Source organism: Chiroxiphia lanceolata, chromosome 1 (genome assembly GCF_009829145.1).
Source record: "Chiroxiphia lanceolata isolate bChiLan1 chromosome 1, bChiLan1.pri, whole genome shotgun sequence".
In the NCBI taxonomy this organism is placed as follows: Eukaryota; Metazoa; Chordata; class Aves; order Passeriformes; family Pipridae; genus Chiroxiphia; species Chiroxiphia lanceolata.
In genome coordinates, this window is record NC_045637.1 from 112,084,923 (window position 1) to 112,106,177 (window position 21,255).

General features: G+C 37.0%; 1 protein-coding gene across 3 annotated transcripts in view; it reads right to left on the reverse strand.

Annotated features, from left to right (window-relative positions):
• NEK11 (NIMA related kinase 11) overlaps window positions 1–21,255 on the reverse strand; it is an 85,678-nt gene that overhangs the window by 61,502 nt on the left and 2,921 nt on the right. For 2 of the 3 annotated variants that reach the window (XM_032677839.1, XM_032677829.1), the window contains exons 2-4: window positions 19,923–20,178; window positions 6,701–6,866; window positions 1,465–1,583 (exon numbers count right to left, since the gene is read on the reverse strand). In XM_032677839.1, coding sequence (XP_032533730.1) covers window positions 1,465–1,583; window positions 6,701–6,866; window positions 19,923–20,092 — 455 coding nt within the window. In that variant the 5' untranslated portion in view covers window positions 20,093–20,178. Of the gene's footprint in view, window positions 1–1,464; window positions 1,584–3,420; window positions 3,963–6,700; window positions 6,867–19,922; window positions 20,179–21,255 lie in introns of those variants that run through there. The other variant, XM_032677848.1, reaches the window with a different exon arrangement.

The following is a 21,255-nucleotide window of genomic DNA, read 5'->3' on the forward strand; positions in this document are numbered from 1 at the left end:
ACAAGTAGAAGATGAGTAATACAAAGAGAAGAGCAGACAAAAGGGACATATGTGAAAACAAGATAAAAGAGGCATGAAGAAATACAGAAAACAAAAGACAAAAAATAACCCATACAATAGAATTGTTTAGTTGGAAAGGACCTTCACTGGTCACCTAGTCCAAGTGCAATGTTATTATTATTCTGCATTAGTCTGCACAATGCATCTTCTAAACACTTATATTAAAGGAAGGATTTCATCAAAATTGGACTTTACAAAGTACCAAAACTTTTAATGATAAATTGTTACATTGGAGTTTGAGAAAGAGAATAAAATCCCCACACTGATAGTTTAGTTAAATTGTCAAGTTTTTTATTTCCATTTTGCCCTGTCCTTTCAGCCTGTGGTGAATGCTGGAGAGCACAGCATCGCAAGAGAGCTCTCTTCACTGTGCTCCTATCACTGCAGTCTGTTGGGAAGCACTTCGTGTACAAGCCCTGGATAAACTGGCATGTAGGAACACAAATGCTCTTGCATCCTGGACAGCAAATCATTCTGCCCTTTTCCCTCTACAGTCTGACTCTGTAGGTGCAAAAACTCATTAGGTATCTATCAGTTTAGATCAAACATATTCCACACGCTTAACTTCAGTTCAACTCAGAAATGGGTGGTCTTGATGACAGGTGGCTTCTCTCCTACCTACTGCCCTGTTGCAACTCAAGTTCAGGTAAGCAAGTTTTGCCCAAGCCCTGAAAAGGTGACAGCACTGGACAATGCAGAAAGGGGATCACACATATGTCCAGTACACTGGCAACAAGGGAACTGCTTAGATCACTGAAGTCAGTCTGCCTAAATCACATCGCAGGCAACAACTGCACCCATGGATACTCATGGAAATTGATCTAGGCAGGTATTCACTTATATACACTAGTCCTACTCAAACCATGTGTGATGTCCACATATCACTGTCTGGATCACCTGCAGAATTTTTTTAAGTTAATCTTTGATGTTCTGTTAAAAGTGATATCTGTTTTCAAAGAAGGTATGTATGTAACTTCACCGATTTTAGTTGGAGTCCATCAAGCGTATATATTGGATTCTTCACATTAAGTATCTGCAAGACATCCTTGTTGATTCCCCTTTAAAAAACTGACTGTTTTAAACTTTTAATCCATTGTCTTCTAACAACAATGAACTCTTTCTATTGTGATACATTTTTAATCTGGCTCTTAGAAAAAGTGTGTCTAACACTAAAAGACACCTACCATTGTGCTACTAAAAGATATAATGCACAATGTTCTTGCAGGATAATTAATCATAATTGAGATATACAACATATGCTAAATAAAACATTTTGGTGAATAGAACTTTATACCAATACAAGACAATCCACAAGGTTTCATTTCTGTCTGAGTATCTGCTACTAGTCAGTAAGTATATTCACTCCCCTCCCAAGCTAAATGCTCTCATATTAAATGACTGTACCTTTCATGCATATAGTTGACTCCGAGTAACAACTGTATAAACCACTCTACTACTTGACTTTGAGTGAATATCTTCCCAGAATCTTTGTATTCTTGAATTTTAAAGTCTAGATCTCCACCCTGAAAAATATCACAACATATTTGCATATTTACAGCAAGTTTTTAAAATGCCATCTCCTTCATCGAAGTACAGGACTCTATTTTCTTAGACCTTTCAGGCTCCTTACCACGTAGTCCACAAAATTAATGCACGTATGTGAATTCTGAACTCTCCCATCACCAAAAGCATACACAACTGAGGATCAAAGTGAGATCAAGAAATCTGGCTCCATAGGGAAAGCAGGTCAATTTTCTCTTAATGTTACTCAATATCATCAAAGTTTTCAGCTCTTCTTACTTCATGTCACCCAACTTTAGATGTGTGCATCCAAGCTGGTCACCCCAAACCCCCTTTATAGTTAACACAAAGGAACACGCACCTGTAGAGTGCAGTTATCTCTGCCATCTAGTTGTGTACCTTAGGAAGGGATGGATCGTGTTGTAGAAATGCTGTTTCTCTGCAAAGACTTATGATGAGAACCTACATTGACTGGTTAATATATAGATAACGAAATAAGTGAAATCTATCTGCCCCGATCAGTCTGAATAAGTTAATAAATTTGAGAAAAACTTTTCCACTCCAGTGAAACACTCAACAGTCAAGAGACACTCCGATTTAATATGTTAAAATAACCATGTCAGCATCAAAGAAACCACGTTGCTCTCTTAAGAATTAAAGCACAGTCTTTAATTACGATACTTTGCCCCTCTTTCAAACTCACTTTTTCCAGAAACAAAGCAGATTTAAAGCTTCAAGAATATGTAGCATGTGTTATTGCAAATACCTCATTAAAATTACAACTGATCTTGAATTAATACTGGAAATGGAACAATATGACACACAGTAGGGAGTGACAATACACCAAAAAAAAATATTCAGAAAAAGACTACTTGAAAACTGTAAGCCAGATGTTTGGAAAAATCAACTGTACAACGACATGATGAAAGTGGATTTTGAGGAGACTTACAGGAAAGCTGTTCTTTTTGCTAAAAAATTAGACAGATGGTTGTCAGCTGATTGTTTATCTGGTTTATAAAATGAATGGATTTTGTCTACAAGAATGCACTCACATTAGTGGTAAGCAATGTGTTGAGGTAACTAACCCCAGAGCAAAGGGACTGTGAGCCTCATTATATTCTAATGACTAATTACCTTACGTCAGGACAGCTTATTCGCCATAAATCATTACTTTTACATTATACATTCTGCATAAAATCAGAAGTTTTGTGTGCCATATACAAGAGCATAGTTTAGCCTGTATGACTGTACCAGTACTGTCATTTCCCATCATCAACCCCTTTGATCCTTTGCATTGCTGACCCTAAACATTTTATGATCTCTTCAGCATTTCTCATTTTTCTGTTCCCAACACCACAGTGCTTCATACTGCTGCTACAAAATAAGCAGGTTCTGCCCTTGCAGATCCATGCATTTATGTCCCACGCCTTTCACATGAATTTACAGTAATTTCTATAGCCCCTGAGGTTCTAAGTTACAACATTCGAGAGTGTGCTAAAAGAAAGCAAAAGTATTTTGTCATATAGCAAAAACGTGTGCCCCTGACAATGTCTTGCAATTTTTTAACTGAAATGTCTGAATAATCTCATTCCCTGGGGAAGGGAATATGGCTTCAACTCTCCATCTGCCTCCCTGCTGCAGCCCAGAGAGAAGCTCTTCTGGGAACTTGGAGCTCCCAGCAGCTGCTTCCCCTTTGCAACTCCAAATGTTCAACAGCTTCCCCCATGGTTGCTTGCAGCAAAGTAGAGAAAAGAAAGAAAAATGCTGGGAATTCTGCTGCATGGTAACTAGATGGACTGTGTCTGAGACTACTCACACACCTCGAAAATAATGACTTACTTGTTCCAGACGATGCCCCAGACCATCCATACCCAACTGTAACAATAGCCCAAGACTGAGGGGGTGCTGAAACACGTCAGCTGGCTACTGGCCACAGCGGACTATGTACTATCCAGGTGAGGATAAATGAAGTGCAGCAGGCTCCAATCAGTGCTTCTCCCTGTCCCAATGCGGCCCCTCTCAGAAGAACACATTGCAATGAAAAATGCAAAGAAAATCAGTGCAGGACCTCCAGAGTTAGGGTAGTGAATACTCTGAAGTTGAGGGACAATTCCTTCAAAAGGTCAAAGGAGAACAAAAGCAGTTCAATACTGCACTACATGTGCCCTCACATAACTGCATGGCTTTTTACCTTCAAATAGAGAAGAATGATCTCAATGTCCTGCAATACATTTAACCTTAATTTTGTGTCTGAAAAAAGGAAAACAAAAACACCTCATAAAAGATTTGCTGACATACTGCTGCTGTGAAACTCTGAAATAATTTGTTAACTCAATTTGCACTTTGGAAGGTCAGCATAATGAACTTCATAAGGAATTCAACAATTTAGCAATTAGAGTACATATGGAGTTTCCAAGCTGCAGTTTCTATTTAAATATCCAGAGTATCAAACACACCACTAACTTATTTGAAAAAGCTTAGCATCTAGAGCTGATAACGTGAACAAGCATTGATTGCTTTAGTTATTCTTTTTGCTAAGATTTCCTTAGCATATGTGTACTCACATCACAGCTGAGACCACAGTGAAGAGACATAAATAATTGTCCAGGGAAAAGCACAACCAGTTCTGGTTTACAATATATTAAAATGATGCAACTTTTAAAGTAATTACTTTGTAAAAACTGTATTTTATTGAAGTCCAATTTATACTACAAAATTAAATCCAAGGTTCATTAAGACATTTTTGTTTGAAATCTGACTTAGCTGACAGTGTTTATATTACCCATAAGATTTTGATTTGGGGAAACTGTCAAAGAAGCTCAACAAGAAGATCAAAATAGAACACATACACCTCTTCTCTATAATTTTGAGTGAATTCAGTTATAATAAAAGATGTCAAGCTGAGCAATGCAGACCAATGTTGTCTTTTTTTTTTTTCTTTCACAGGACAAGTATAGCATGGGGCAGCTGCACTGGAGGCTCACTCTATGCTACTCATGCAAGAATGAAGAAATTACCCTGGCTAATGAGTAAGTCACAGTACTTTGGAGAAAGTGGAGTAAGGCTCAGAGGGCAGTTCTGTTTCCATGCCAGCTTAATGTCTGTTCTTTGTTTTGAGTCTGCCCAAGAGTACCAATTACTGCCAATCTGGTAATTATTCTATGCACGAGAAACTGAATGCACTAGACTTCCAAACAACATCATGTAGCAAAACATTTTTCTCATTCTCAATTTATGCATGGTTTAACCAGGCATCTTTTAGGTCAAAAGACCCAAATCCCACCACATACAAAGGCAGGTTATAGGTAAGCAAATACAAAAGTATACCTCCTGAAAATACTCCCACTAAAATAGGAAAGAAACTTCATAGCACTGTTTGCAGCTTTGCTTTATACCTTCCTTGCCTGAACACTTGATGAAACATATTGTAATTGCTTAAATGCAATCATACCACACAATGTGTCCTTTTTGAAAAAGTCAGAAGCACATCCTATTGTACCAAATATCATTCTGACCTGACCCAGCAAACTCAAAACTGAAGAGATTCAGTGCATAGCCAGCAAATCTATTTCCCCCTCCTTCATTTGACTTGCTCTAATACATTCTCATGTGTTTGAGTATATGACTCCCAGATCCTAGGGTAACTCAGTACCAAAACGTTTTCATGCAGGGTAGTTTATATTGCCTGAATAAAAACCCAAACCTCCAAGGAGTGATGGTTGTGACTACTCTAGTGATTGCTATCATGCTCTTTTTTATTCACCTGTAACTTTATTCTGCATGAACAACAAAAAAAAAAAAGAAAAGAGAGGAAAATCAGTGGACAAAAGCCATATAATGCTGCTGAAATAGGCTCCTTTATTCCTACATGTTCAACTTATCTGGTGTTGGGCCACTTTGTACCGTCAGTAGAGAGGAAATGATGAGTGTATGGAAATAGCTGGACAGTTAGAATAATCCTTCAGCTCTGAGCTCTGGATTTCCTCAAAGAGTTGGCAATACTCTCAAGCCTCAGCTGTCAGACATTCAGGGAATGACACAAAGAGCTTCTGCATGGGTGTTAAAATAATATGTAAACAAATATTCAGATTGCATCGCAGAATTGAACATTTCAGATTTAAATTTTAAAAATCCCAGCAATAAACAGGCATCTTACTGTCATCAAACAAAGCTTCTAAGGAAGAAAGAACTGTCAGGAACCTTACTTGTTTCATTATTCTCACCAAAGCCAAGTTCTTGAAGAAATGTGATTAGTTAAATCAAGTCTGATTTGTGAACAGGCAATCCAGTAGCATAAAGATCATTAGCTTCCAAAGCATTTCAGCATGTCTAGCAGAGCACAACTGAAGAGTTTGCTTCACAGTTTCATAAAAGATCACTTCATGTATGACAGATTTATTTTTTTTGAAGAGCACATCTATATTTAATACAAAGTAGGCACTTGTTTTACATAAACTCCTAAAAAGCTGGCTTAAATATGTTTAAATTCTTATTTTAAAGCCTTAAGACAGATTTCAGCAACATGTTTTTAAACCAAATGCTGGAGTTAAAAAATGAATAGTAACAATACTGTAATACATCATGGTTTAATATTTGTTTTATCCACTACACTCTGGTCTTTGACTTACACTATTTTTCATTTCATAAAGCCAGTGTTGCTACCAATCTCATCATCCACGTGATCAAGCTTAAATTTCTTGTAATCACCCCAAATGACAAGTGAGTTTTCCCTTCCTCATTTATATCACATTTCATACCATACCCCCAAACTCCCAATCTCATCCTCTTTCCTATAAGTAGTACACGTGGTCAACCTTTCTGAGTTATCCCACAGATGTGTAATGTATCTGATTTAAGTCTTCCTTGTAATACTGATTATAACACACAAAATGAACTTAGACTTAAAATTACCTATTTGCTCTTCTCTGGTTTGTTTTTCTATGAGCTAGGAGTCTCACTTCAGTGCCTAACACTGCTTATCTGAAATACACCTAATAAGTAGCAGGTGATACCATAAGTAACAAATAAAGCCTAAAATTCAAACTAAAACATTTTTTTAAATGGCTTCTTAGAAGACCCTACCTTAAATGCCAGATTTTGTCAAATTTTTGAGTCTCACCTCACAATATTCAGTGATGATGCAGAAACTATCTCGCTCCACAAAGCTTGCATAAAATTTGACAATGGCTGGATGGTCTAATTTGGAGAGTAGTTGTGCTTCCAGATTTGCTTCAACTGTTTCATTAGGCTTTAGGTCTCCAACAGAGATTTCCTTTAGGACCTTTCTAGAGGAAAAAAGAAATATTTATATTAATAAAACCAGAAAAATACAAAATCACGTACTGTTCAAAATCCCATCATAATTTCTTCAAGTGCAAAATAATAACATTAATGAAATACCTTGCAATACAAGATGATGAGGCAAATATGGGTAAACAAAGAGAATGCATTACAAATCAAGTAAATATGCCAGTCATCATAGAGATTAAGCAACATATTAAAAATACTGTTTTGAAATATTTCTCCCACTAATTCCCTACTGCACAGTTTTCTTTATGACATGTTTTCAGTGCTATGGATTACTGCACAATAATAAACATAAATAAAAAATCAAATCTAAGTGATTTCAAACCCACTCAGAGCATATGTTCACGATTCATATATGAAATAACGAGTAGCAAGAAACTTCTTTTGCAGCTTCTGCCAAAGTCTCTTCATGGAGGCATAAGAAAAATCACACAGAATAGTATTTTTGTGACTGTTTGTACAGTGATAAACTCAGGATGTCAGTTTTTTTTCTAAAGATCAGCCTGTTCACCTGAATACCTAAGTGAAAAGCGCAAACCTGGATTTGTGGCTGAAATCTAATTATACTGTTTCAGTGAACTCTAATTCTTTAGTATTTAACGTTTGTCTAGGGAAACCCTAAATCCCCTGGAAAAGGCTGTAAAAATCTAGGGATTTTTCATGTTCTTCAACTTTAAGACATGAATGTGCCACAGGAAAATTTGTAGTTCAGACTTGGCTCTATACAGAACCTGGAGTAGAGCAGTTTACGCCAACCTGACTTGGGAAAAAACCCTCAGTGCAGGGCACTGTGAGAACGCATATTTTGCTGAGATCTTCCTGATAAAATGTTTAAAAATGTCCACAGAACACTCCCCATTCCCATTTACTTTACCAGTTGCTGAGGAATGGATTACTGGACTTTGTCTGAAGGCAACGTTGGAGACTATCAGAAAATATCAGGGTTTTTTTACTGAAACAAAGTGATGAATTTCCAAAAACTTTTGAATACGTGAAAGGTAAGTTTCACTGAAGGGAAGTCTTCACAGTGCTTTTAGAAATTTCCCTATTCAATACTACATGGTTGGAAAGTCACTGTAGTTAAACATGACAGCGATAAAACTACAGTAACTCACTTGACTTAAGGGGGGAAAAAAAAAGCTGTATTTCTTCATAAGAAAATTTCTTCCTAAATCTGAACAATCAGTTTCTGACTAACAATGCATGAATTTTTACATAAACTTGCCTAATCCCCGTTTGGAAGTGTGATGAAAAAACATGCCCTTTGATTTGTTTGCATCTCTACAGACAAGCTTCATTCTATGCAGACCGACAACATCTATGCAATCTTCTCATCTTAGCTGACATGGGAACATTACCCCTTCCTTCATATAAATTGTGTCACAAAACTGACAAACTAAATGAGTCCTTGTTAAACACCACTTAATACGAGTTTCTTGTGTACCCAAGAGAGCAATAAAAGCCTGAGGTGCTGATGTGTAGAAATAGCTTGTCATCTTAGTCACTCAGTGATTTTGATGCTGTCATCAGCTGTCAGACAAGATGACAGGTGTTTTTTTATTTAAATTAATTCCCCAAAGAAGAAATCAAGAAAATACTTTTTGTAAATAAGGTATTAGTTTTCTGCTACATAATTCTAATTCATATCTACAGTTGGAAGACATTTTTATCTAGAAAGAAAGTTTCTGTCATGCAATCAAGATTAAGTATATCTGCACTGGTATATGCGTGTAATGTTTCTGTATGTAGGAAGGTTTGATTTTAGTGCATTTAATATGAAGAACATAACAAGACTTCATGCTTTCTGCAAAGCTTTTGATAATATTTTAGCAAATACACTTCAAAATTTAAATTTAAATTTATTTACTATTATAAATTAATACAGAATACAGACACATATACAGATCATAGAGCTGTTTAGGTTGGAAATAACCTTTAAGAACATCGAGTCCAACCACAAACCTCACACTGCCAATCCACCACTAAACCATGTCCCTAGAGATAAAACAAAATGTCAGTGAACACACAATTAGAAAACTTTATTATAGAAATGCTAGCAGATATCTTAAATACAGAACAACAGCCTTTGGATTTTAACTGTGTGGAAAAAAACATAGCCTTGCAATTCAATAATGCAAACACACTTGGAACTTCATCTTGAACTGACCACAACTGAAAGAGTCTTGTAGTGAATGCGTTTGCATCTTAGGAGTAAAAAACTATGTACATCCATACTGAAGGAAGCTGATTCTGGCACAGGTAACAACATTCATCCCTTCAGAGTGAGAAAACAGCACAAGAGATAAACCCACTTCCCAAATCACACAAAGCAGCAGCCCAGCCTCCACAGTGCCCATGCCTCGGCCGCCTCAGGGACGTTCTGTGCGAGCACCTTCTCTGGCAACATCTACTTTCATCAGCAAACCCTTGCTGGCTTGTATTGTCACGCTTGGAAAAGCAGCCATGCCAGCACACCTGGTCTGAAAGCGTGATAACAGGGAGCAAATGGGGCTAAAGAGAACAAGCATCAAACACTTAAAGCAAGAGAAAAACAAACATGAAGGTGGAATCCTTCAGAATAGGGACACACAGTGGGAATCCCTTTTTCAGCTTTACTAGTGACTGACAATGCACCACATCAGTGTGTATCTCAGTCTATTTGCACTGATCTAAAATTAAATGTTTTACAACCCATCTGGTATTTGTTTACATCGATGACATACTTTATTATTATATGATTTGGTTTATTGGATCAGATGCAATTCTGAAAAGACAGCATTTCCCAGTTTATTGAGTAAACTGCAACATGAATTATTGACTAGGTATATTTGCTTGCTGATAAGGAAGTACAAGAAATATAACTCTTTTAATGTAATTAATAAATAGGTCTGATAATATACTACAGAGAAGGTGTGATCTAGGAACATATGATCAAAATTTGAAGTTTATAACTAAACATAAACTTCATTTTACACAGGTAGTTGTTCAGTTAATTGCAGTTAATTATAATTTCATTTAATTTATTATTTCTGAGTTGCCAATGTGGAGAACTGTGACACCACCCATAACTGTGTACTGTATTTTAATCCACACTGGCACTTGCAGGGCTACCTCTTCACCCTGGTGACTCCTCAGAACAAGGACCAGGTGCAATGCTGCTCTCACTGGGCCTGTAGCTGGATCTGAAATTGGTCATAAACAATAAAATTAAAGGAGTGCCTGTCTAATCAATGATGTCTTCAATTCTACTTATCAAAGAGCAAACAGAGAAGGTATAGCGCTACAAACGGGGACCAAAATGAAGAAGAGGCGACACCCTTCACACAAAAGGTCTGCACGATAAGCTCCACAGTACTGAAACTTTGGGAAATTTGGTAACAAAGACACCACCTGCCTACAGACAAGATGAAGTCACCCAGCATTACTGCTTCTCAGTCAGTTGCTTTGTAGAATATCACACAGTTGATGATATTTGCATGTTATGGACAACAGTGTAGTTATAAAATAATAATTTCAGATTTCTTTTTATAACTTCCACACTGAAATATTATATTATTAGAATCTATTTTTTGATACATAGTCGTGCTTATACCCATCTGAAACTCTCCTTTCTGTACAGTTTACATCTTGATATTACAGGATTCCTCTGATTTGACATTCCACTGTGCACATGGGATATTCCTTATATAAAGTAACTAGCCTGCTGTCAGGTGCTATAGTTTCCTCACGCTTCCTTTCAGACATCTCATGTTTGCACTTTTGCACATCCAGCTTTTATTTAGAATTAAGATACTTCACTGATTTTAAATATCACCCTATTTACTGGAATCTACTTTGCTCACTTAAGTTGGCCTTCTAGTTCCACCGTAATTTTTAGCTGATCCTTACCCATCACACATACAGCTATTCTGTTACTGGTAATCTTATCAGATTTCTCTCCCTAGTGTCAGGGAGTGGCTTTCCCGCAGTTTACATCTTAGCAACAAAAATTCAAATAATCATTCTTTATAGTTTACCCATCATATTTGGAACACCAGTATCTGCGTGCTCAGACAGTTTAAAGACATACATCTATCTGTTTGAGAAAGAAGAAGCTGGTGAAGCCGTGAAATACAAAAAGTCACCGTACACAAATCAGTCCTACCGAGAAGAATACTTGGTTTTAGCTAAGGAAAGAAACACTCAAAGTAAATTAACAGCACTTGATTTCTGCGGGAAAATCAAGAAGATTACCACACTTCCAGTGAAAAGCAAATGATGAGTGCTGTTTGGTATTCCTCCTTATATATATATGTTTACTCTTTAACCAAAACATTTCAAACCTAAGTATTACTACATAACTTCTAAAATCAAATCTTGGGTTCCTTTTATCATTCCCTTGCCCACTATGGATTTATTAGTAAGGCATAAACCCATTTCAGTCCTAAGTATTTCTTAGGATTAATCAAATGCTTCTTCTGTCATCCCCCTGAACATTACTGATTTACTAGTGAAGCCATAACAGTGGTCAACAAGACCAAAACAGCCTATTCACGTCATTCATGAATATTCATAAACATTGAGAACTAATCCCTGAGTTAACCACTAAGAATTCAATCACTATATGAGCACTGTAATATATGTAGATGGATTAAATATAATTTCATTTTCTGAATAAGCACTTTAACTAATTTAACCATGCTTAAATATCTTTGAATGGCAATGAGATTTCTTAAATTTGCAGGTGAAATGGATGATTCACTTTTCCATCATCAAGTCACAATTACAGCACTTACAAATATTTTTCAAGATGCCAAATTTTCAAATGCTCTAACATATGCACTAACACTGAACAGGCCGGGTCATGATGAAAACAGTTTATGGTTATTTGAAAATTAACAGTTCCTAACTGGTATCCCAAAGAAATGTAGAATATATTTTCTGGAACATGAAAGACAATACTGTTGAAATAAGTTAGCTTCAAGGAATACAGCTTATATCATTTTCCTCTGCACTTAGCAAAGTCTCATATATACAAAGGAGCATACTTTTAACTATTTTTTGGTCAACCATGTGACAATGTTGGAAAAAAATCTTTGGGTTGCCATCTACATCGATTAAAAGTAACAGAATAAAAGTGAACATTTATTAACAAAGGATGAATTTTCATCCAAAGACACATTTTTGAAACCTAAATATTTTTTTCCTAGAAAGAAATGAAAAAATAAAATGTAAATAAATTTATAGTCTATTCATATGTTCCAGCTCTAAATCACATACTAAGAGACTGTGATTGAACTGAAGAAATTTGTGTCCAAACAGGAGAATTATTAAAAATTATTATGAGGTACTGACTAAATACCTGTGAATATACTTATTTTTAGCAATACCTTATTTTTACATGTTGCATTATCACCATCTACTGTTCATTCAACCTTTTTTCTACAGTTTAGCTTTGTTCAAGAATGTAATTAAGTCTCATGCTGCCACTAACGTAAGTGTAATTTTAGAGAGAAATCTGACAAGGACTAAATAATTTGTTTGTTTTCTTTATCTTTGAAGACTTATTTCCATCAAACATCAAATCATCTAAACCAGGCATTTCTCCATTGCAATTTCATTACCCATACTTGATACACTTCACTATTCACTACCCTCTTCTAATTAATGCTCCCTTACAAAAAAAGAAAAAAAGGAGACATCATTACAGAACTAAAGATTGGATGCAGCATTTTGTTTTCAACAATTTTAATATAATTAAATGTCTCACAATTGCCATGCTGTAATTCTTCTTGCAGCCTTGGGCTACATCATCTGACAAAAACAATTTTCCTTCTATTGGAATTAGTTTGAATTTTTAAATTAGTTGTAATTGGAAATTTTGTAGAAAAGCCTTCATATCAACTGATCTATATTCATCAGTTCACAGAAAACAGATTATTTTGAATAACAGGAGTTATGAAGGGAAACTAGACATACTAATAGTCACTGTAAGAATGCATTCCATAGAAATTCAACTAAAACATTTCATAATGTAAAATTTAATTGGTTCTTTTGTGAATTTAAATATATTTGCAAGCAGAATTATGTTCCTTTCAATGTTGCAAGGATATTTATGTCAACTGTATTGTCCCTTCAGTGGAACTAATTCCCATAAGTAATATAAATACTAACTGCTGCAACTTTAATGAGAAAATTCACTTTTCCTACATGTCTCTTTCTATCAGTCATCTCCCTCAATGTTTATTTCTGATATGCATTCAAGTACCTATAGTACTTGAGGGGAGGGAAGAAAAAGATAAAAGCACAGTTTACAGCTTTACAAAAGCACGTTGCTAAATAGTCTACAATCAAAGGCAAAGGGAATCAAGCAATGCTGAGGAAAATAACTGCATATATAACATCCACTGTTAGATAAAAATCTTTTAATACTTTTTAGCCCTCCCGAGTATGATGCTGTGATCTCAACGATCAGTGAAACGTGCAATTCAGAAATGAAGCAACTAACCACCAATATTGAAAAGTTATTTTAGAACACATGAAGGACACATCATTGATGTTAAGAGAAACAGTGAACTAGGAATTATATTTGCTAATACATCACATAAGTATAACCCAAAGAGCATAGAAAAAAAATAGGGAAACATTCACTGACTGTCCAGCAAATCCACAATTCCCCTCACTGCATCAGTTTTCTCATTACAATGTACTGAATGCAACAAAGAACTGGAGGCTCACTCTGCATGGAAGAAGTCACAACATCCTTGATGCTGACAAAAGAAAACACCTTGCCAACAAGGTTAACTTGTGAGAAGATACAGTAGACAGCCATATTGAAATATTTCAATAACATACGGTATCTTTGAGGTAGGTGGCCACAGTTCAACCCAAAGGAATAATACTGCACCTCTCCATTTTCTTATTAAAGCTAGCTTACAAATGCATAAAAACTAAACATCAGTTTCAACAAAACGAATGAGACAGAAGTGATCTCAAGGCATTGGCTTAATTACAAAATCATTAAATTCTTTCTCTGCCATTCACCTCAAAGAAAGGTAATTCACCAATAATGCCTTAAGCACAACTCTCCACCGAAATGAAAGTGCTACTTGTAAACAATTTTCGAAACAATGAACTCAACCATCAGCACCACTCACTGCCTGCACATCACATCAGAATGTGTTGAGCGCTGCAGCACTGAGCTCCCCGGAGCTCAGCTCTGTGAGGAATGAGATTTATTGTAAACTCAAGTAATATTTCCTTTAAGGCACTCTGCCTCCCACTCACATATATTAAATTCCTAGTTAGAATCCACCCCAGTCAAATGGACAAATCCCAATGAAAATGAAAAAGTAGGCTACTCAGTCAAAAAAAGGTATACTAGAAGGAGAGAAGTTAAAAAACAAAAAAAAAAAAAAAAAGAAAGAGAAAAGAAAACCCAATAACAATACAACCAAAGCTCATAAAGATGACTAAGCAGATGTAAAACTTGTATCAGACATTGCTGCAGAGGATTTCACAGACATCCGTGTTACACAAGCTGAGCAAAGGGTCTTGACATGTTCCAATAATCACCTTTTGATTTCAAAGAAGCCACAGAATGTCAGGTTTTATGCTTTTTGATAATGAGGGAACTAGAAATTTTAACAAAGTAATTGCCTGTGCAAAGGACTACAGCATGGCTGTGGCTTTAAATTGCCAAATCCATCCCCAGCATGGGCTGGGTAAAATCTTGTATCTGTGCTCCAGTGCCAAGCTACCCTGCAGCCCCCACTGGAGGTTCATCTAGCACAAAAAATTTCCAAACTTTCTTACCCTGACCTCTAAATAAATCATCCCAGGGTGAGATAGTCCATTTCTTGGACTTCTATGTGTTGCAATGATAAATTCTGCTGTGCTACCAATTTTAGCAGAACATCCATATGCAAAGATGCAGGTGTGTGTATGTTTCTGTAGCTTTGTGGTAGCTGTGTAAAAGCACAGCTTTACTGGAGAGAGGAATGCAGAACTGTTGTGGGCTCTAACAGCAGCTCCTGCCTTCTGCACCCATGCTGTACTTCGGCACTGTCACAGTCCCACTGCAAGGCAGGACTGCAGGTCCTTCACTCCAGGGTCTGAAAACCTGGAGGAGCTCTACTGGAGGAGCCCAATGCTGGGCCGCAGGAAAAGCTGGGCACTGACAGTGATGCAGGAGGCAGGGACTAGAGATCTGCTTTGGTTGAATCTGGGGTTATCAAACTTGTCTCTGAACCAGTATCGGTCTGCACTAGAAATTATCTGAAACAATTGTGGCCATATCTAGAACCGCCTGCTAATCTTGAAACAAAACATTTACAGTTTCACTCCCTGGTAACCTCCATTTGCAGGTGTACTCTTAAAATCAGACACAAGTGCATCAACCACTGTTACAGAGGTTTCAGCAAGGACTTGGACACTTAGCTCTAAGTCTTGACTCCCATAGCATTGCTCACAGAATATGAAAGTCACGCTTGGCCACTCAAGTGGAAAGCTCATGAAGGCTAATTCCTCAAACTGCTCTAGCTAAATCCACAAGGCCTCTCTGTCAGTGCTATTATCGTCTCTTATTTGGGGCCAAGTATGACTGTACACCTCAGCAGCCATGGCAGCTCTGCTGACACACAGCAGCTGACCCTACACGAAGCAGCACAGGACATGTGACTGAAGCGAGCAAGGGATGGTTTGCTAAGAAAAGCTTATTTAAAAATTAGCAGCAAACAAAGAAGGTCCTACAGGAAACACACCTTTGATTAGTTTTCAAGGAGATCATGAATATCTATTTACAAATCTAAGATGTCCTGATGGATTCCAGTTTTAATTTCTAGTTTTTTGTTATGAAAGAGGGAGAACAAAAAAGGAAAGCAGTGCAATTAGATGAACATGCACATGACAAACTGGCAGTAATTTGCTACTGTTTTAATCAATTCAGTAGCAAATGACCATTCCCTTGGAATACCTTCAGAGAAGCAAACAGGCAGCAAACACAAGAATTTGACAACACAGCGATCTGCTGATTGTTGCTTGGATATTCATAAGTTACAAATCCCTTCCACCTTTAGATTTTATTTCATTTGTTATAAGAAGTCATAAATAATTGAAAGTCACATGATGAATTATTCAGCTAAGTGCACAGTTTCCAAGGAATCATAGCATGAGTCTGGATTAACGCTCTAATGCAAGTCAGATGCAGAAGTTGAGCTGACACCCCACAGTTACCACACAGTAGAGCAGTCCAGGGAGCTTGGCACTTGTCAGCGTGTGCTTTCCACCACAGGGACACGTAAGTACCTTGTGAATATTTATGAACGAGAAGTCCCTATTGCCTACTGTGTACTTCAGCTGCTTGCCCATACAAGGTTATGAATTAGCAGAACTTAACCCAGAGCTTCTCTTGGCACAATTGATTAGGACATTCATTATCTCTAAGTGATGGCACTGTCCTTCAAGATTACTGCTGAACTTAAATCTCTTTAAGATTTAACCATAATTACCTGTAAGAATTAGCTGATAAGCTACTCAGGGGGACTCGGATAGAAGTGCCTGCAGGGACTACTGTTTGTTGTAAAAATGCTGGTACAATCCTGCTACTTTCTCTACACAAATCAAGTAATCTAACTATTTTGTGTAGGTCTAGGTCCATGATGTTTAGAAACAAATAAATATCAAATAATACACAAACCAATGCATCCTGTGTAAACTGGAACTAAGTAGCTTGCTTTTGTACAGATGTGTCTCTTGTATTTAACTGAATTTAGGGTCTAAGATGATATAAATTCTGACTATAGTTTCTTCCAAAATTGGGGAAAATTGATAATCTCTCTCCTGTGTAGATTGTCTAGTACATGAGAAACTTCATTCACAGTGAAGACCCTCCCAGTTTCTGGCCCTTCTCTTTTGGGGTCTCTACTCTGCTGTCTGTTTTCAAGTTGCAGGGACTTCTGAGATATTTAACCCTCTGTCATATTCTATGAGAATCATCCCAACAGGATCAAAAGCTCTTGCAGAAGATGTTCAGTGGAAGGAATAACCTACTACACAAACATGGAAGACAGAAGTCATGTTCCCTAGCCATAAATCTGAAATGAAAAACTTGCACTTTTCTTTTTAGGAAATTGTCATGAAACTCGGAAAAGTTATTAATCACGTCTACACTAAGCAGATACCTCAAAATGAGGTAATTGCAATCCTTAAATCTAACAGCCAGTCTGAAATAACCCCAAGGTGGCACCATCTCAATCCAGAATACTAATCACTGGTTTGGTTTTCTCCCTCTCTACCATGGATAATATTGAATCATAGAATATCCTAAGCTGGAAGGGACCCACAAGGGTCATCTTGTGCAACTCCTGGTTCTGCACAGAATAGCCCTGAGAATTACACCATGTATCTGAGAGCATTGTCCAAATAGTTCTTGAACTCTGGCAGGCTTGGTTCTATGACCACTTCCCTAGGGAGCCTCTTCCAGTGTTCAACCACTCTCTGAGGGAAGAACCTTTTCCTAATATCCAATCCATGACACAGTTTCATGGCATTCCCTTGGGTCCTGTCACTGGTCACCACAGCAAAGAGATCAGTTTTTGTTATTAAATGTTGTAGACTGCAATGAGTTCTCCCCTCAGTGTCCTCCAGGTTGAACAAACCAAGTGATCTCAGCCACTCCTCATACAACTCCCCCTCTTGACCCTTCACCATCTTCCTGGCCCTAAAAATACTTGGAAATATACCCTGGAAAAACATAAACACAATCAATACAAACAGAAAACTTATTGTTCACTAAACTTACACAGAATCAGAAACTAAGCAAGCACATTTGAGAATATACAAGGACTTGCAACCATTATTTTCTAAAGGAAAACAGCGTTCCTCAACAGAAGATGTGTTGTATGACTAGGGATTTTCTTGGCTTAGACAGTCGGGAAGTCAGTAATCCCATCCATACACAGAACTAGAGATAAGTATGAAGCAGGCATGTATTTCTTAGAGAGGTGGGCATTGCTGGCCTGAGCAGCTCTCAGCTATATGCGAAGTAAGCCTGTTAACTTGAGGCACGCCCCAAAAAAATCAATCCTCTCTCCCTTCCAGATGAAGCAACTCACTCACTACAGGTATGACCCTAGAGGGGTAGCAAAGTACAAGGCATGACACAAAACTATTTCTAGAATCATGCAAAAGCTTTGCTGAGCATATATGAAATTACATGATAACCATTGTTAGTCTCTGCCTTAGCTTATTCTGTAGATGTTGCACTAATGGAAAACTGAAAAGATATCCCTGAATGGTTTCTGTACCAATATCCAAGATGTCACCTTTCTTGGGAATTTGTTTCCTTATTATTTATTCCTATTATTATTATTTCTTCCTATTCATAGTGCTTTAGACTAGAGCAATTTTCAGGAAACTATCTGTGGCTGAGTTCACGCTGTACATAATATTTGTCTCAACATGTTCTAGATCATCACCAAAACAATAAAAATAGACTTCTAATTCTGCTGAGGTCACAATTGCATTGTTTGGGGTTTGATCTGTCAAAATGCTTTCAGAGTTGTATTAAGCACTTGCTCTTTTTAAAGAGTAAGAGCCATAGCCACCTAAATTTTCATTCAAAAGTATATATATAACAGAAGCAGTAAATATACAGTTCCATAACAGATTATTTTCTGATTTGAAAGTAGTATTGAGAATGTGATTTCCAGCATATTTTACCACCTAAAACCAGTATTTATAAATAGAAGAAAGTGACTACACTCCAGCTCATTATGCTACCTGCGTTTTCAAGTTTACCTGCGACAGTATTTGTGCCATCTATTGGCACAGACGCGATGGAAATTTGAGTGGATCCGCTCGCCATCCTACTTTCGAGGCACCGAAGGAATGAACTGTGATACGCGAGCACCACCTAGTGATCGATGGCTGAACTAGAGCACCACATCAGCAATTGGGCTTGTTAAATACTGTTGTATTTGTATTGTACTGGGGTGACAAAAAGAGACTGATTAAAAAAAAAAAAAGTCACTTGATATTCGGTCTCTGCCCCGAAGGTAGCAGAGGACACACTCAGACTCATCCCTAAAAAAACACAGACATGAAATGCTGCAGGCAGTGAATGTTTGCTCAATCACTCAAAATTCTTAAGAAAAAAATATAGAAATAGCTACTTAAAGGATAAGTGCATATTCCTTGGTTTTGAGGTTTGGCAGCTTGTGCTATAGCAGCAAATGTGTGAAGACCCACATTTCACTATGCTGTTAATATTCTAAGAATGCGTGCAAGTAACAGCTGATTTCTGAAGCATTAAAAAGAAAAACATCATGTTCATGAAGATAGATAAGCATTGGACGAAAGGCAAATGCCCAGTACATCAGTAATTGTTCCATAAAAAAAACAACTTCAAGAATTGAGTTCATTTATAAATTAAAAAGACCTCAAAAATAAACTATACAATCATATTATACACACATATATTATGTATTGACATAATTATGAAATGATAACTTATAAATTATAAACCTTTAAGCCTTTAGCAAACGGTTTTGTTACAAAGAAGAAGAGCAACTTTGTGAAAATGAGTATGTACCTTTGCCCTGCTTCTTGTCAGGACAGTGACAAAATTTACCTTGGTTCTATGTAAACGCAAGAGTCTTCTCTGCAGTTAATCTTACATTAGCAACCTGTCCAAGGTATGACACTGAGAAATAGGTATGTTACATATGTTTTTACTAGTTTTATTATTTTTTAACAAAGCTTCAGAGGTGTACATCAATATGGAGATAAGGGTCTGACTTTTTTTATCTATTTCCACTCTTGCCATGCACAAACAAATGAAAAAGGGCTTAGATAAACTATATTAAACAAAACCAGATTGAGTTGGAATGTTGAGTCAGCATAAAATCTGCTTTTACCTTATATCCTCACTAAAGTTAAACAGTTAAGGCTGCAGTGTAACACCAAACTGAGACATGAGACACAAAGAAAAACATCCACAGTGCAAGAAATATGTTGCAAAATTTTTATTTAAAGCATGTGAAGGCTTTACTTACAATTCTTCTCCTTGTTTTGCTTTTCTGTCAGAAACCAAATACACACTTCCAAAGCTCCCATTGCCAAGTTTCCTCTGAATAGTGTATCTTCTTGCAATCACTCCATCTCGGCAAGCAGAATTAAATCTGGCAACAGCGACATGCTTAGCAGTTTCTTGAAATTTCAGCATTTCTCGGTGTAGCAAAAACGACACAAATTTCTCTAGAATGTAGCTTTCAAATCCCTTTACTCTTCTATGGATGCTCACAAAAATCACTTGAAACAGAAAAAAAATTGATTTGTCAATGTATTACTCTTACTAAACTTTTCATTTAATTCTATGGCAGCGCTTATAGTGCTTAGCTGGCACCAAACCACAAATTAAGTAGAATTGCTAGCTGTTAAGCTCTGGGCAGCAGACTTGATAACCAAACTACAGATACTGTAGATGTGACATAGTCAGTCTCCCTCTAAAACAACCTTAAATTAACTCACTGAACTGCTAACATAGGGGAAATGACATGCAGGTGCTTACTGAAAAGCTCAGGTGCTTTTTGCAATGACAACTACAGCTGTATTTCACCTGACAATTCCCCTAGATATGGCAACTCTTCCTCAACATCTGTCTTCATACCACCACAGTACCTGACACCAAAGATATCTGTGTTCCAGGATAAAAGTTTCAAGATTTTTGTATATACTGAAGCATAACCTCCACCCATAATTTGAGTTCTCTCCCATCAACAACTCCTAAGCTGTTTTATCTGTTCTTTCACTTATGCATCAGAATTCACCATCTGTTTCAGTGCTGACCTCACAGCTCTCTGTGATTCAGTGATATCTTCTGCAAATTAGAGTTTTGTGGCTACGTGCAAGCCTATGAGACTTTCAATATAACCCAATCCTTCCAAAAGTTCTTAATTTCTCCTCTGCCATGTCCTTTCGTGACCCACCTTTCTAACAGTCTAGCTTTGGTTTGCAGTTCTTGTCTAATTGAAGTCCTAATTCTACAAACAGAGGGACTGCAAAGGCAAACCTCTAATGTGTCTATGGTTTTCAATAACTGAGCATGAGTTTAGAGTAACTTTGTTTACTCAACCTTCCTCATTGCAGATGATAAAGGGTAGGTGTTTCACTGCATATAATACAACAATATTGTTTTCATTACCTTGTCTTTGTATAATGCTACCTGAGTCATTTATGCCTGAGGATCCTTTGGAACAAATAAAGATATTGCAAGGTCAGTGTTAATACTACTATCTGTCAGCACTGCCTGAGCTGCAATGCAGCATGCCCACGCTAGGCTTGTTCACCATTTCATCTTAAGGTGAAGGCAAGTGCATAAAAATGCAC